The sequence below is a fragment of the Pelodiscus sinensis genome, chromosome 8 (genome assembly GCF_052426305.1).
Source record: "Pelodiscus sinensis isolate ZL-2025 chromosome 8, ASM5242630v1, whole genome shotgun sequence".
NCBI classification, from domain to species: Eukaryota; Metazoa; Chordata; order Testudines; family Trionychidae; genus Pelodiscus; species Pelodiscus sinensis.
In genome coordinates this window covers 60,736,476-60,751,617 of record NC_143059.1, presented here as the reverse complement: position 1 = coordinate 60,751,617, position 15,142 = coordinate 60,736,476, and the positions used below count along the sequence as shown (strand labels likewise).

The window sequence follows — 15,142 nt, the reverse complement described above, 5'->3', positions numbered from 1 at the left end:
ACTGAATTTGGGGTTACAGATGAGATTACAGATGAGATTATCATCTAGGAGCAGTCAGAGTGTAGGAGAAAAGAAAATCAGGAAAGAAAAAAAGAGTTATGGAAAGGATGACAAGGTTTTACACAAATACATAAAAACACCCCACCACGTCTGATGGTGTCAACAGCAGCTGATATGTCAAAGAGAACAAAGATGGGGTATTGGTTCTGAGATCTGGCTAAAACATAGGTTGAACCTCTCTGGTCTAGGACTCTGATCCGGCAACATCCATGGTCCAAACCAGATTGCCAGGGCTGGGAGCAGAGCTGGGCCAATGTCCAGAAGCAAAGTCTGGCTGGGGCCAGGAGGTGAGCTGATCCAGGGGGCAGGGAGCTGAGCCAGTGCTGGGACTGGAGCCTGTCCAGTTGTAGGGGTTGGCTGTTGGAGCTCAGCTAGGAGCAGTTGTGGAGCCAGGCCAGTGGCTGACAGCTGGTAGCAGAGCCAGGTTGGGGGACAAGTGTCGGGGGGCTGGTGGCCAGAGCCTGGCTGGGGCCAGGAGAATAGTTAGTCCAGCATCTGGGGGGGCAGGGAGCCCAGCCATGGTCAAGTGTGGAGTCGGACTAGCAACCAGGGATCAGGGAGCCAGGCCAATGCCAATGAGGGAGCACGATGGCAGGGGCTGGTAGCAAGGTTGGTGGTAAAGAGGGGAGCCCGGCCAGGAAGCTGGCAACCTCTTGGGAGAGCCAGGGGACAGATTTCCCCGGTCCTGCAAACTTCCTTCTTTAGAACCAGTCAGGTTCTGGGGGTGCTGGACCAGGGAGGTCCAACCGGTGGTATAATAAAGCCAATCTTTTATTTTTATTAAATTTATAAAGCTTTACATATAAAATAGAAATAACTGGAATGTACATATACTGTGTAAATAACCCATACATAATAGTGTAAATAACCCATACATAATAGTAGTTGAACTAAGAAAAAAATGCCATAAAGTTTTCTTTGTGGGGATAAAACATGTAATGTACAAATACAGTAAGTATCCTGCAGATTTTGCAAATGGTTGAAAGATTACAATTGTTTGCTGATTACAACTGTAAAATACTTTAATTTCATGCCTTGGGATATAATATTTTCACCCTCATGGTAGTATTTTCACCTTCCTAGCACAATAATTAAAATGTGTGAACTTACAAAATGCAGGCAGTATGTGAATACAGATGATTAATGTATATTAGTAAGGTCATTGTTATTTTATTTTTAGATATTGAAGAACAACTACGTGAAGTTGAAGATATTACAAAATGTTTAGAAGCAGAAAAAGTCAAAGTTAATGAAAAGCCTCAGACTGACATTGAATGTTTAAGGTAACGATCATCAGTTGTATTTGGACCATTTCTGTAACATCATGGTAGCAAAACTGGGCCTAATTTTAACCTTTTTCTGCATTGTACTCCCTTTCAAATCAGAAGAAATAATTAGTTCATGTCACAGAACAAACTCTACTATTCTCACTTATTACATCCAGTTATGTCAAATACTTTGCTCCTCATTGTCTAACTATACCAAAAGAAGGATAGGAGACACATGCTATAGATTTAATCAGGCCATAATTTTATTTTTAGATTTGTGTGACTTCCCAGCAGATAAAAGTGTATAGTGCAAGTAACCCCCTGTTTATTTCATAATTACCCAAGGGGTTTCCACCAGCTCCCCCTCTTTCTCTATACAGGTCCCTCCCGCACATCTGTTGCCAGGATCTTACCATCCACTCCCCTCATAGGAAGGTTAAGGTGGGCTATAAGAAAGAGGGTTGGCTCCCAGCCATTCCAGTCATAGAAGCCCTCACCCCCTTCTGTTCCTTTAACCAGCACCTCTCTCTTAAGTCGTTTACCAGGCCACTTATCAGGTCACTGTGTCTCTTCCTTATGGAGTACCTGCACTGGACATCCACCCCACATTTACAACGTAAGTTATGACATTTAGCCTACCACCTTTTCTGCTCCCCAAAATAAATCGTCCCTGGCACCTGCTCCCCACTTCACTGAAGCCAATATGGTGGCGAGATAAAAATCCTTCTCACTCATCCTAAAAAGGAGCAAATAGCACAATGCCCATAGCAGCCTCAAACTGTACCTATCACACCTCTTATGGAGTGTAGCTGGATACTGCTTTGCCTGCTGCATGGAAAAACGGGTTTCTAATGCCAGGGATTGAACCTTTATCCCGCCCTTACATTAGCAGGGGTTGCATGAGTGCTGCAAAGATGACCGCCACTCACCTTTTTGTGGAAGTTTCAGAGCTTGTTTCCCCACACCACTAAAGCACTGCTGCCTTGTTACCCAGTGATAAAATCCTAAGTAGAGTTAACTGGTACTACTGAATTCTTGAGTACAATGTTTGCCTCTGCTATATTCTTTTTAATCATTTATTATAGTAAATATTAGTTAGCTTATTTTACACTTCCATTTTAGAATTATGTGTTGCCACACATCAAACAGACTAAAATAATTTTTTTAATTAAAAGGTGATCCTCAGAAGGCTGGGGCAGCTTCTAATTGAAACCAGTCCATTATACAAGAGGAATTAAAGGATAAATTGTGCCTTTGACGCTAGAGATTCCATATTATTTAAGAAGCCTGGAAACAGAAACAAAATGTGTAAACTCAGTTTACATTATTTAATAGTAAGGGACTTTGTTTACTTGCCTAATTATAAAAAAACTAGCATTGCTTCTTATGCTTCAAATTACAGGAAAAGAAATCTCATTACTGAAACCATGAAGGAGCAAATGATGCCTTCTTTCACATAAATCATACAGGAAATATGTCCACTAGAGCTGAACAAATGCTTCAGATTAATAGTGAATTGCTTAAGGCCTGACTCTGGAGGTTTTTAGAAAATATTTGCAATTTAATTTTATGTTAAATTTTATAAGTGGGAAATATCAATCTCTGGAGTATTATGTGATGCAAAATGGGTTTCTTTAATAAAAATCTGCTCATTGATTTCCTGACACTTTTTATGGCACTGCCCACTAGAACTATTATAGTTAGAATTGTATCAGGGTTTCCATTATGAACCCCAATTTCTGGGGTTAATAATTCAAATATAAATTTGCTCTAGGGTAAATGTTGACATCTAAAGTGTGCTTGGGAGCAATTTTCTTTATGAAAGTAGAAACAGGAAATTACGACTGAAACAAGCATTGGTTTATTATTGATTTCCTCTGCCATTCAGCAGGTAAAACCAGAAATTGATCAGTACCCCAAAACATATCCATTTCAACTTTAAAGTCTGAGGCTTGTAGCTTTAGTTGCTCCCTTGCTAGTCTGTTCTTTAAGGAGAGGCCCCAATGGGAACCATTAGACAAATGATAAAGTGTTATATAGGTACTGGGGAGAAATGTGCCCCTCACACTGGCAGCAAATTAACTGAAATTAAACATTTGTAAAATACTGTGTTAGTATTTGACAAACAAAAGTTCCCTCTGAGCTGTGCGGCAGCATGGCCCCACAGCTGCTTAATGAGCCCCGCCCAGCCAGGGACTCAGGACTTCCTCCCATGGAGCATAGCCACAACAAATCCTTCATCTTGGCAGGGGGTTAGACTAAATGACGGTCCCTTCTAACTCTATGGTTCTGTGATTCTTGTGCATCTTATCTTTATAATGGAATGATTTTTATCAAATATTAAGCCTACATGTAGCAAATGTTTGGCTGAAGATGATGATTACTTTAATACATTTAAATTGACAAAAAATTGAAGAAAAGCGAACATTATGATGACAGCCACACTATGTCTACAGTCAATGTGTCATTTGTTTTTAGTAAGTGTTAGTAAATGAAAATCTGAGGCCAGAGAAGCTACAGAGACATTTAGAAAATAAATACCTGGAATTTTTACCCCTGGGCCACAATTTTTTCCTTTAAAAACAAGAAGACTTGAAGTGGGGTAAAAGAAAAGAAAAGAGTTGTGCCTAAAGATTCAATCATTCCTCAAAAAATTCCTTTAGAAACATTTTATGTTCAATTTAAGGGAACTGAAAACTGCAAACAACACATGAGTGTTTGGCAAGAATTTTCTTCTTCCAGCAGCCATAGTTGTATAGAATTATGATTGGAGAATGAACAGCCATGCCACTGAAGACCATTCCAATGTCAAATAATTCTGATCCTTGATACACTGGTATTGCAGAAAATGGCCAGGAAGAGTTGTAAGTACATGTTACAAAGAGTAAATATTTTACATTGAAGCTTGGAAAATCCACAGACATAGCCAAAATAGTTCAGCTTCTGTCTTACATGAAATCTGTCACAGCAGGTACAATTATTGAACTTTCATTTTGCAAAAAGAAGCCAAGTTCAAACAACAAGTAAGGAAATACTTAAGATCCTTGATAAATATATAGTGGATGCAGGTCTTAAGTGGACTGTATGAGGAAGAGGCTATTTTGGGTAAGGTGCTGCAACTATGACTGAAGATAACATGGATGTTAGTTACAGCATAATTAAAGAATCATAGAATCATAGAACTGGAAGAGACCTCAGAAGGTCATCAAGTCCTGCCCCCTGCTCTAGGCAGGACCAATTCCAACTAAATCAACCCGTCCAGGGCTTTGTCAATCCGAGACTTAAACACCTCTAGGGATGGAGACTCCACTACTTCCCTAGGTAACCCATCCCAGTGCTTCACCACCCTCCTAGTGAAATAGTTTTTCCTAATATCCAACCTGGACCTCCTCCCCCTCCCCCCCACAACTTGAGACCATTGCTCCTTGTTCTGCCAAGAAAGTGACACCTGCATCCATTTAGATACTCTGTATGAATCATCACCAAATGTTGTAACTGAAGAATTTGCAGCTTGAAGTATATACGGCTCTCAACATTGTGATTAAAATTGTTCATTTAATAAAATCCTGGGTAGTGATTACCAGGGATTCTAGGCATCCATCTTCCATGGGAAAACACAGGATTTGCATTTTTAGAAGGAGCTTCTTTGCCTTTTGTGAAAAAAATAAAAATATATACAATAGGACCCCATTTAGCCAAGCATCCATTATCCAGCCCTCTGTAGTAAACACCCTGGGGCCCAGGGCAACAGCCTTGTCATACCAGGGCTAGGCTGTCAGCCCCAGTTTGGTTAATACAGAGACCCAGATAATGGAAGAATAAACAGAGTTTACTGATAACATTGTGTTCAACTGATACCTATAGTATATTGTGGCTAGGGAAACTAATGTTCAACATTTCATTTTAATCACAGGAAAACATGGATTTTAGGGTTTTCTACTGAAGAAGTTTTTGAGTGTTTTTAATCAAGGAAAACTAGGATCCTTGATGATCATATACAGTATGTTGTATGAAGAAATGTTCTGACCACATTCAACTTTTGATTCACAGCAAAGTCAGGTGGTTTTGAACTGTGTGAGGAAATCAGAATTTTTCTTCTTGGAAAAAACAGATCTTCCAGAGTACATATGTAATTTGGACTTTTTTATTAGATTAGTTTAGGCAGTGCTCATATTGGCAAATTGAATGCACTGAACCTAACACTTCCAAATACAAATGCAAATATACCAAATATACAAGAAGAAATAAGGGGTTTAATGAAGAGTTTGTCTTTGAAGATGCCACATTGAAAAGGAAGTTACTTAGATATTTCAATTTTATCAGGCTTCTAAAAAGAACAAAGTGAAAGTAACCAAAATACAACTTGGCTATATCTACACTGGCCACTTATTCCGGAAAATCAGCCGTTTTTCCGGAATAACTTGCCAGCTGTCTATACTGGCCACTTGCTTTTCCGGAAAAACACTGACGATCTACTGTAAAATCATCAGTGCTTTTCCAGAAAAACTATGCTGCTCCCATTCGGGCAAAAGTCCTTTTCCGGAAAACTGTTCCGGAAAAGGGCCAGTGTAGACAGCACAGATTTCTTTTCCGCAAAAAAGCCCCGATCACGAAAATGACGATCGGGGCTTTTTTGCGGAAAAGCACGTCTACATTGGCACGGACGCTTTTCCGGAAAAAGTGCTTTTCCGGAAAAGCATCCTGTCAATGTAGACGCGCTTTTTCCAGAAATACTTATAACGGAAAACTGTTCCGTTTTAAGCATTTCCGGAAAAGGGTGCCAGTGTAGACGTAGCCCTTAAGAGTAAGAGCCAATATTAATGTATTTGTCTGGATTGTATTCTCACTTTGATGAATATGGATTTTCCTGAGGTTGAACATAAATCTCGTGATTAGCTTTCAAATGCAATCTTTCTTCAGGCATGCCTTTACTCACTGCACAGGAGATCAACATCCTGGCATTTGATTTAGCATGTCTAGTTTAGACCCGTAAATCAAACGCTGAGAGCACCTTCAGCCGGTGACTATACTCCTTGCAGTCATGAGGAGTAAGGGAAGCCAATGGGAGCATTTGCTCCCACTAGCCTCCCACAGTGGAGCTGGTGCCAAACTTAGCTTAAGGCAGACCTGAGCAAAATATAGCCCTCAGGCCGGATCCAGCCCAACAAAACTCCAGATCTGGCCCATGGACGCAGTGGGCAGCCCCAGGCAGGCTCCCCTGCTTGCCTCACAGTCCTGCACACTGCTCAGAAATGCAGCTGCAGACCCATTTCTCTTTCAAAACTGTGATTCCAGATGGGAGGGGTGGGGGGAGCTTCAGCCACTGCCCCCGCCCCCAGCATATTCCCATTGGCCAGTTTCTGCACAGATACTGGCCAATGTGAGCTGCCTGTTATTTAAATGAAGCATCACGCGCCCTTACCCTCTGGTTCAGCTATTCACACAAGCAAATGGCTATGCCGACATGGGGCAGGCAGGCTGTTTGTCTGAGAAACATTTTAAGCTCTGCAAGCAGTTAGCTCTGCAGGCAGGCTGATTGGGCTGCTGGCTGATAAGTCTCCTGGCCAGAGCCTGCCTCTGGCACCCCATCCCCTTCTTGCCCCACCACTCAACATACCCAAATCCTCTGCCCCCCCCTCATGCACTCATACTCCCCAGATCTGGCACCACAATGCCCTGCCCCAGATCACAATCCCATCCTACTCTAGGTCACAACCCAAACAACCTGCACTCCAGACCCCTGCCTTAGTGTAAGTGGGGGAACGATCCCGCTATTGTGGGGAACTTTCCTGGCTTCTATACACCCCGGTGAAATGAACCAGCGAAAGGATCTGAGTCCCCGTTCCCACTTCCTTTACCCCACAGCTCCCTGATCCTGAGGGCTCCCCCTCCACTCTCCTGAGTAGCAGAGTCCTTGAAACCCCAACAAGGCTGGGCCCAGGTTTCCTGGGGCTTAATCCCTGACCTTGTAATCAGTAGGGGCAGGAGTTAGGGTGTCCCCACTCCGAGGTGCTCTCTTTACACTGCAGGCCTTCTTGGCCCAGTGATCACTTCATAAGGTTCAAAGCAAATACAATTTATTAAACAACAACTGATTAAAGAGAAAAGAATAAGAAAAAAAATGAGAATGGTTAAATGAGAACACACAGCCCTGCTCTGTAGCACAGGGACATCAAAACAGCAGCCTGCAGAGTGTAAGGACAGTCTACAGTCTCTTCCTTAGAGGCCCCTTAGAGGCCTTGGATGTGCTGCAGGAGGCTGCAGGCTGGACACGCTTGCTCTGGCAGTGACCACACAGCCTCAAGCTCTAAGTGGCCAGACCCCTCTCCCAGTCCAGAGCCTCTCCCCACACTTTGCAGTTCCCAGCTGCTCACCACATCCAGCTGCAGGCTGTGCTGTGTGGCCAGTCTCTAGCTTCTTGCATTGCTTCTCTGTTCCTTTTGGCTCTCTGAGCACTGCCAGTCTGCTGCTCAACACAGGGTCTGCGCTCTTGAGCTGTGTGTGTCAGGCTCAGCTGCTGCAAAAACTGCCCCTCAGCACACAGATTGCTTTGCTAGTCTCTCAGCTCCCTGTTTTTGCAGGACTTCTTCACACAGCTTGTCCTCCTATTTCAGCTCTCTGTCTTTGCAGGACCTCTTCTGCACACAGCTTGTTTGTTCAGAGAGAGAGCCAGAACAATCCCAGCTCACAGGGAGGACGGGGCCTGGCCTCTCCCCTTCCTCACTGGCCTGTCCAACCTGTCAATCAGGCTGAGCTGGAGTGTTGGCTGCTTTCCATTGTCTCTGGGGTCAGTCAGTCTCATGAACTCTTCCCCTTCAGATACTGCGAGCTGGCAAACCAAAAACTCCCACAGAGTTTTAGTAAGGGGTAACAGTCCCCTTACATTAGGTCACAACCTTATCCTGACTTAGGTCACATTCGAAAACCCTGCACTCTAGTCCCCTGCCTTAGGTCACAACTGCCTCCTTTACCCAAATTCCCTCCCAGACCCCACTCTTCTGCACCCCAAGCTCCCTTCTACACCCAACCTCCAGCCCAGACCCTACACTTCCTCCATTAATATCATGGAAGAGAAAGGCTCTTGACCACTTCCCAAAATCTTAGAGTGACCCGTTGTCAAAAATGATTGCCTTCCCCTGGCTTAAGGTAAGCCAACTCCAGCTACATATTCTATGTGGCTGGAGTCACGTACCTGAAGCTGACCTTCCAGGTTTACTGTAGACTTGGCTTTGGTTAGAGTTGACTCAATTTGAACCTTAGGTAGGTCAGTTCAAGAAAATCACTTAGAATTGCCAGGTGATCACATGCTGAACCTGCCACCAAATTTTGAAATATGACATATCAGGAATTCTGGATTTCTGTTAAGAGAGAAAACATAGAACTCAGTGATGAAGCTATGGAAGTGTTGCTTCCATTTGATTTTAGTTATTTATGTGCATCACTTTTCAGCAATTTTTTATAGGAAAACTAAAGATAGAAATAATTTAAACTTGGAAAACAAGCAATGTCTGGTGCTATCAGAGATTCAACCAAACATTGTGCAACCGTGCAGTTCAGAACAGGCCCATTCTTTTCCCTAACATTTTAGGCTGTCTCCAAATACATCAAAACCCTAGATTAGACTGACTAGATCAGAATCCATCTTGATTCTAGTATCTTGCAGCAGTTTAAAAAAAAAAGCATTTTCTATGGGGAGACAACACATTTTAAAATGTCTGTAAAAGAACTGTCTTTGTAAAAAGTTTGGAGACTATAATTTCAGATCATCTTTAAATTCTTCTTTTAACTCTTCCTTTTTTTCAGAGTACATATTATATATATATATGCAGTTTCTTTACAAATAAATGCTTCTGTAAGCTTCTGTAACCCTTTTCTAAACAGACAGACCTCACACACATCGTATATGGCTCAAGCTTATCCCATTCTAAGGCTTGCCTTTTTGGTACTTTAATGGGAAAAAATGTAAACAAAATTTCAGTCTCTGTCCTGTTAAATCCATCTATTCTATCTCTGCATCCAAAAATGCTACTTCTAGAAAATCAAGGTCACACTTTTTTCTTTCACTGTTAGCAAAGCCATTTTTATGCTAAGCACCACTATCTCGAATGGAAGAGATGCTCCGCCCATGTTACACTGACCAAAGAAATGTCATCAACATATACACATTACTAGGACTAACTCACTAACATCCTCTCACACCCAATATATGAAACACTTAAAAGTTGATAATTTCTCAACACCTGCTGTGAGAGGCCAGAGAGCACATAAGTCAGTCTCATGCACTCCCCTAGCACCTAAGTCTTCCCTTTTTGTTGGCCTATATGGTAGACCCAAAATATCCAGAGAGACCTTTGAAAATGTTCCTCTGATACAGTAAGTGTATCACTTAACTTTGCATTTCTCTTCTGTTTCTCTACCTGCTAGCAGCCATGACAGGGCTCACAGTATAATTGTATTGCTTCATATACTTCAGTGCACTAAAAGTTTGAGGTTAGCTTTTCTCTTGGTCCATTAAATACATTGGGTGATGCACAGTAGTTTGGACTGTTACCTTAACAGACTATTATTCCCCTTCAGAACCCACTCCTTCTCTTTAGAAGTATTCTCTTGTGAATTCATAGTTGTTTCTCTAATTGCTGCCCAGACTCTAGTTGTATGATGAACAGGGCATCTGTTATTGTGGTCATGACCTCTAAGGCCACTCTGGAGACAGTATTAGGCTCTATCCAGTCTACAATAATATTTGAAGCTGACATTCCCTCAGTATCAGTATCTGCTGCAATTCAGAATTTTGTTGACAAGAAGCTGCTGTGTGACCTGTTTCTATGCCAGAGGTTGACTCGGGATATGTCTACACTACAGAGTTTTGTTGGAAAAACAGCTGTTTTTCCAACAGAACTTGAAGAACATCCACACTGCACCTGCATTCTTCCACAAGAAAATCAAAAGAACAGAGGGGGTTTTCCGGCATTGATAATCCTCATTCTATGAGGAAGAAGCCTTTTTGCGAAAGAGCTCTTTTGCAAAAAGGCGTGTGATGATGGGAAAGAGGAAGTTCTTTCGGAAGAAGAGGAAAGAGGAAAAAAGCACAGGTGTCCTGGTGACCATTCCCTCCATAGCAATCACAGCTTACATTTGAGAGAGCTTCTATTCAGTCTGGACACTCTCTTTCAAAAAAGCAGATTACTTTTTCCATGCACTTTTGCAGTGTGGATGCTCTCTTTCGGAAGAAGTTTTTTCAGAAGATCTCTTCTGAAAAAAGCTTCTTCCGAAAGAAGCCTGTAGTCTAGACGTAGCCTCAGGCACATACAGGCAGTCCCCGGGTACATGGATCCGACTTACATCAGATCCCTACTTACAAACGGGGTGAGGCAACCCCGCACTAGCTGCTTCCCCCCAGCAGACCAGGGAGACGCGAAGCTAGCGCCCCCTGTCCCCCCCCCCCCCCAGCAGACCAGGGAGACGCAGAGCGGCTTTTCTCAGCAGACACCTCAGCTTGAGAATAAAGGACTGAGGGAAGTGAGGTGTGGGAGAATAAAACTGAGCTCTGGAGAAATGTGTGGCTAGAGTTTCCCCTACAATATGTACCAGTTCCGACTTACATACAAATTCAACTTAAGAACAAACCTACAGTCCCTATCTTGTACGTAACCCGGGTACTGCCTGTATTCTGTGTTTGCATGTGTTTGGTTGCTGAGAGACAATTAGACAGGTTTGTCCTTGTGCCCAGTTTCATTCTCCATAACATTCCTATTGGAACTCAGCATGAAGACCTAGAGCCCGGCAGTTTAAGAAAGATTTAACACAGCGGCTCCCAGATTGAACCATCATTGGCTTATAGAGCACTTTCTGGTGGGCCACACAGAGAGGTAGCCTGTCACAAGGTGTGTACCTCCTTATTTCCAGCTGCTAATGCACGTGACAATTTAGCTAGCTACAAATACTTTTAAAAATAAAATATATTTTAATACTGCTACTTGTCTAGTATTGATGCACTTACCATAGGATTATCATGTGAGAGTGAACGAAAGGAGAAATGGGGCACCGCACAGTGCACAGGAAGGGAGGTAGAATCTGAGAATCACTGTACTGAACTTGCTTCACACAGTGGAGAAATTTGAGAACCCCTCACATAGGCTATTGGTATTGAGATGGAGAAGATAGCAACAGCAGGGGACAAAGATCTAACAGCAATGGGGAGACAGCAGTGATAACTGCAGAGACAATAGTAGTGGGAGTCTGTGGAGGCCATGGGTTCAAATCCATGTATTAAAAGAAAGTGAATTATGAGGTTGTCATTTTCTAAAGTTCTCTTCATCCCTGCTATAGCTGCCAGTGATGAATAATCTCTAGGAACTACACAGTGTTGAATATGCAGCTCTATCATAACTGCACATCTAGCTCTTGATCATGCAATCAGATCTGTGCAGGTAGGATATCAGGGTCTGCCCACACTGATCTGGTTTGGACCAAAATGGAATGAAACAATAATACAACTGACTAGCCTTGGCTATGACCTTGCTCTTTTTTATTGAAACAGAATTAAAAAAGAAATAGAAATTTACAAAGAAGATGACTTGGAAAATGTTTGTGAAGCTCTTCAAACAGAAATTGAATTTCTGCAGATGGTATGCTATTTGTATTGAGCGTTCCTAATTTCCATTAATTTTAGGCCCATCATTTAAAAACTGCCTAGTACCTCATTCCTCACTGAAAAGGGGAAGTAAAAAAATTAACAGTTAAGATAGTGATACATTTTCAGCAAAAGATGAAGAGATTTAGTTGTAGGGTCACCATTAATATTAGCCTGTTGAACAGATCGTGCACTAGTAGCTACACTTAATTTAGAAAGAGGTTGACCATATTTCCCTATGCTGAATACAGGACACCTGGTAAAATTGTTCATATTCAAACAAGTTCAGTGGCAATCAACCAGAACTATGTAGCTCAAACATTCAAATTAACAGCAAGTTGACTGAGCTCCTGTTTAAATATAGCAATGCAGCTCTAAAGATGATTCAGGTGGCTTGGGAATGTTATATACTTCACTGTATATAGGCTGTTGTATATGTTGTATATAATATGTAAACAAAATGCTCTGCATTTGGTATTCTACAACATTACATATGCTCAAAACATATTGTTTTTACAACACAAGTACAAAGATATTCTTAAAATTCAAGGACTAGATTTTGGCATAAAGCCACTGTGGGTAAACACCCGTGGCCGACATATTTCAGTTGAATTGGGCTAGGGCTACAGGGCTTTTTAATTGCTGTGTATATGTTAGGCTAGGGCTTTTTAGTTGTTGTGTATATGTTAGGCTTGGGACCCCATTAGGGATTACCCTGTTAGGATCCCAAAGCTCAAACTTGTTGACACAAGACAGTGTTAAACACTGCAGTGTAAACATACCCAATGGACTGGGGACAGTGGAGCAGGAGCTGTGCAAAGACAGTAGATCCCAAAGGTATTGTACCCAAAACAGGTATGTCATTTTTGACAGAGCCGAAGGAGTGCACACAACAACCATATCTACCATACTTCTCTTTAAAGAGTGGTAAATGCTCCAGGCCACATACTAGCCCAAGTCAGCTGACATATGGTGAAGAATGTGGCCATGTTCTTGACCTTTTAAGTTATTTGTAAAGAATAGTCTCACAATTAGGATTTGTTTCACACATTAATTTGAACTTTGTCTGTATCTTTCTTTTTTTGCAGAAATTAACACAAAATTCTTCAGGCAAATAAATAATAAACAGAAGATTGATTTAAATGTTACAGAAACCAGCCTTTGCAGTAATTTATCCACATTTTAGTAAGCTTTTGTGGTTAAAGAAATCATCCTTTATATCTCTTACTGGGAAAGGAAAGATTCTGTTTTTCAGAAGGTTTTGTAGCTTCTCTTTTTACTGTAAATTAATGTGAGAATTTGGTTTCTTGAAAAGAATATTTTTGCTGTTTTGGCAATAATTTAATTCTCATATTCCACAGGCATCTCTGCCTAGGCTGATCCTTTACTATCTCCAAATATGGCAGCACACAAGCCAGTACAGATAGAGTAGAGTCCATAACTCCATTCTGAGTGTACCATTTCCCCTGTGTATCCACTGTCATAGTATTCCTCCTCTTACTAGGAAAGGTAATAGAATGGGTCCCCTCTGAGACTGACACCTATGTTGCCAGCAGGATGTATTTACATGCCATATAGTTATTTATACTTTAAAAGTTCAAATGTACAAGCTTCATAAACGAGGTCATAATCCCAAAGTACACCGATAAAAGTCCAGAATAACTTCTATGGAGTCACAGCAACCACAAAACCACTCTGCTAGTTAGTACAGGTTTTCTAATTACTCCCTCCCACTCCCAAAAAAACCCGTACTATCTTAATTCTCAGCAGTTAACATTACTGACTAAATCCTATTCTCAGTGCACAGTTTAAGTAACAAGGCTGTTTGATGAGGCTTTCCTGGGGTTTAGGCTTAAAGAATGTTCCCCACTCAAGGCTGCTTGATCCACAAATTGCCACTTCCGCTTCAGGGCTGCAGATCCATTGCTCTGTGTCCTCTACACTCCCTTATGTCTGAGGTAAAGAAGGCAAGAGTTTATCCCTGTAAGGAGCTAATTCTGCAATTCAAAAATCCTGCAAATTCATTGACTTTAATAGGAATGTTGTCCACATATTGATTTCATGGTAGGTTCCAAAATATACTCTAAAACCACCTCGTTTATAAACCAGGAATTGTTACCATTACCAATAATTATTGCTGTTAAAGTTGATGACGATTGTTGACTGCATAAATAACACTGAAGTGTTTTTAATGGAAGTTCTTTTAGGTCTTGATTCAGCACAATACTTAAGTACATGCTTAAAATTAAGCATCTCAGTGATCTCAGTGACTTCAATAATACTTGTTGACTATGTAAAGTTATGTGAGTGTTCTCAAGTCCTTTGCTGAACTGAATCAAATTCAGAGGTGGAGAAAAAAGTTATGTCAGTCTGAGAACCTCAAGGTGGATAAACTGGTGTAATTTATTGGAAGAAAGTGAAAATTACTTCAATCCGGGCCTTCTCTTTCCTGGGATTATGATTTGCCTGCCTTGTTTATTGAGATAATGTCAGTGACATCTACTGACTAGGATGTGACCCCTACTCTGATGAAAACCTGTTATTGATACTCAACCTCGTTATTCATGTGTTTAAGATATTAATTTACAATTGTTCTTTGCGTCTCTTTTACAATGGACTTCCATTTCTGGGTAGCTGTTCAGCCCACATATATAAATTATAACTATAATAGATGTTACGCTATTCAAGTACTGTTTATGTGTACGTATAAAATTCAGATGAATGATATGAACATCATTATTCAAATAAAATATTAGCAAACGATGGATTTTTGTTTACATGAACCTAAGGAGAACACAGACAGGCTTTTCGTGCCAATGTTAAAAAAAGAAAAGTTGGAGAGAGAGGATTTCTTATACTGATAGGCTACGTCTACACTGGCCCCTTTTCCGGAAGGGGCATGTAAATTTCACTAGTCGTCGTAGGGAAATCCGCGGGGGATTTAAATATCCCCCGCGGCATTTAAATAAAAATGTCCGCCGCTTTTTTCCGGCTTTTAAAAAAGCCGGAAAAGAGCGTCTAGACTGGCCCCGATCCTCCGGAAAAAGTGCCCTTTTCCGGAGGCTCTTATTCTTACTTTGAAGTAAGAATAAGAGCCTCCGGAAAAGGGCACTTTTTCCGGAGGATCGGGGCCAGTCTAGACGCTCTTTTCCGGCTTTTTTAAAAGCCGGAAAAAAGCGGC

The 15,142-nt window shown here is 41.5% G+C and overlaps 1 protein-coding gene across 1 annotated transcript in view; it reads left to right on the top strand.

Moving 5' to 3' along the window:
• The window catches only part of CCDC172 (coiled-coil domain containing 172), a 34,535-nt gene extending 19,829 nt beyond the window's left edge, over positions 1-14,706 (top strand). The window contains exons 6-8 of the mRNA XM_025183585.3: positions 1,241-1,343; positions 11,869-11,956; positions 13,050-14,706. Coding sequence (XP_025039370.3) covers positions 1,241-1,343; positions 11,869-11,956; positions 13,050-13,079 — 221 coding nt within the window. The 3' untranslated portion in view covers positions 13,080-14,706. The remainder of the gene's footprint in view (positions 1-1,240; positions 1,344-11,868; positions 11,957-13,049) is intronic.
• The last annotated feature ends 436 nt before the right edge of the window (positions 14,707-15,142 follow it).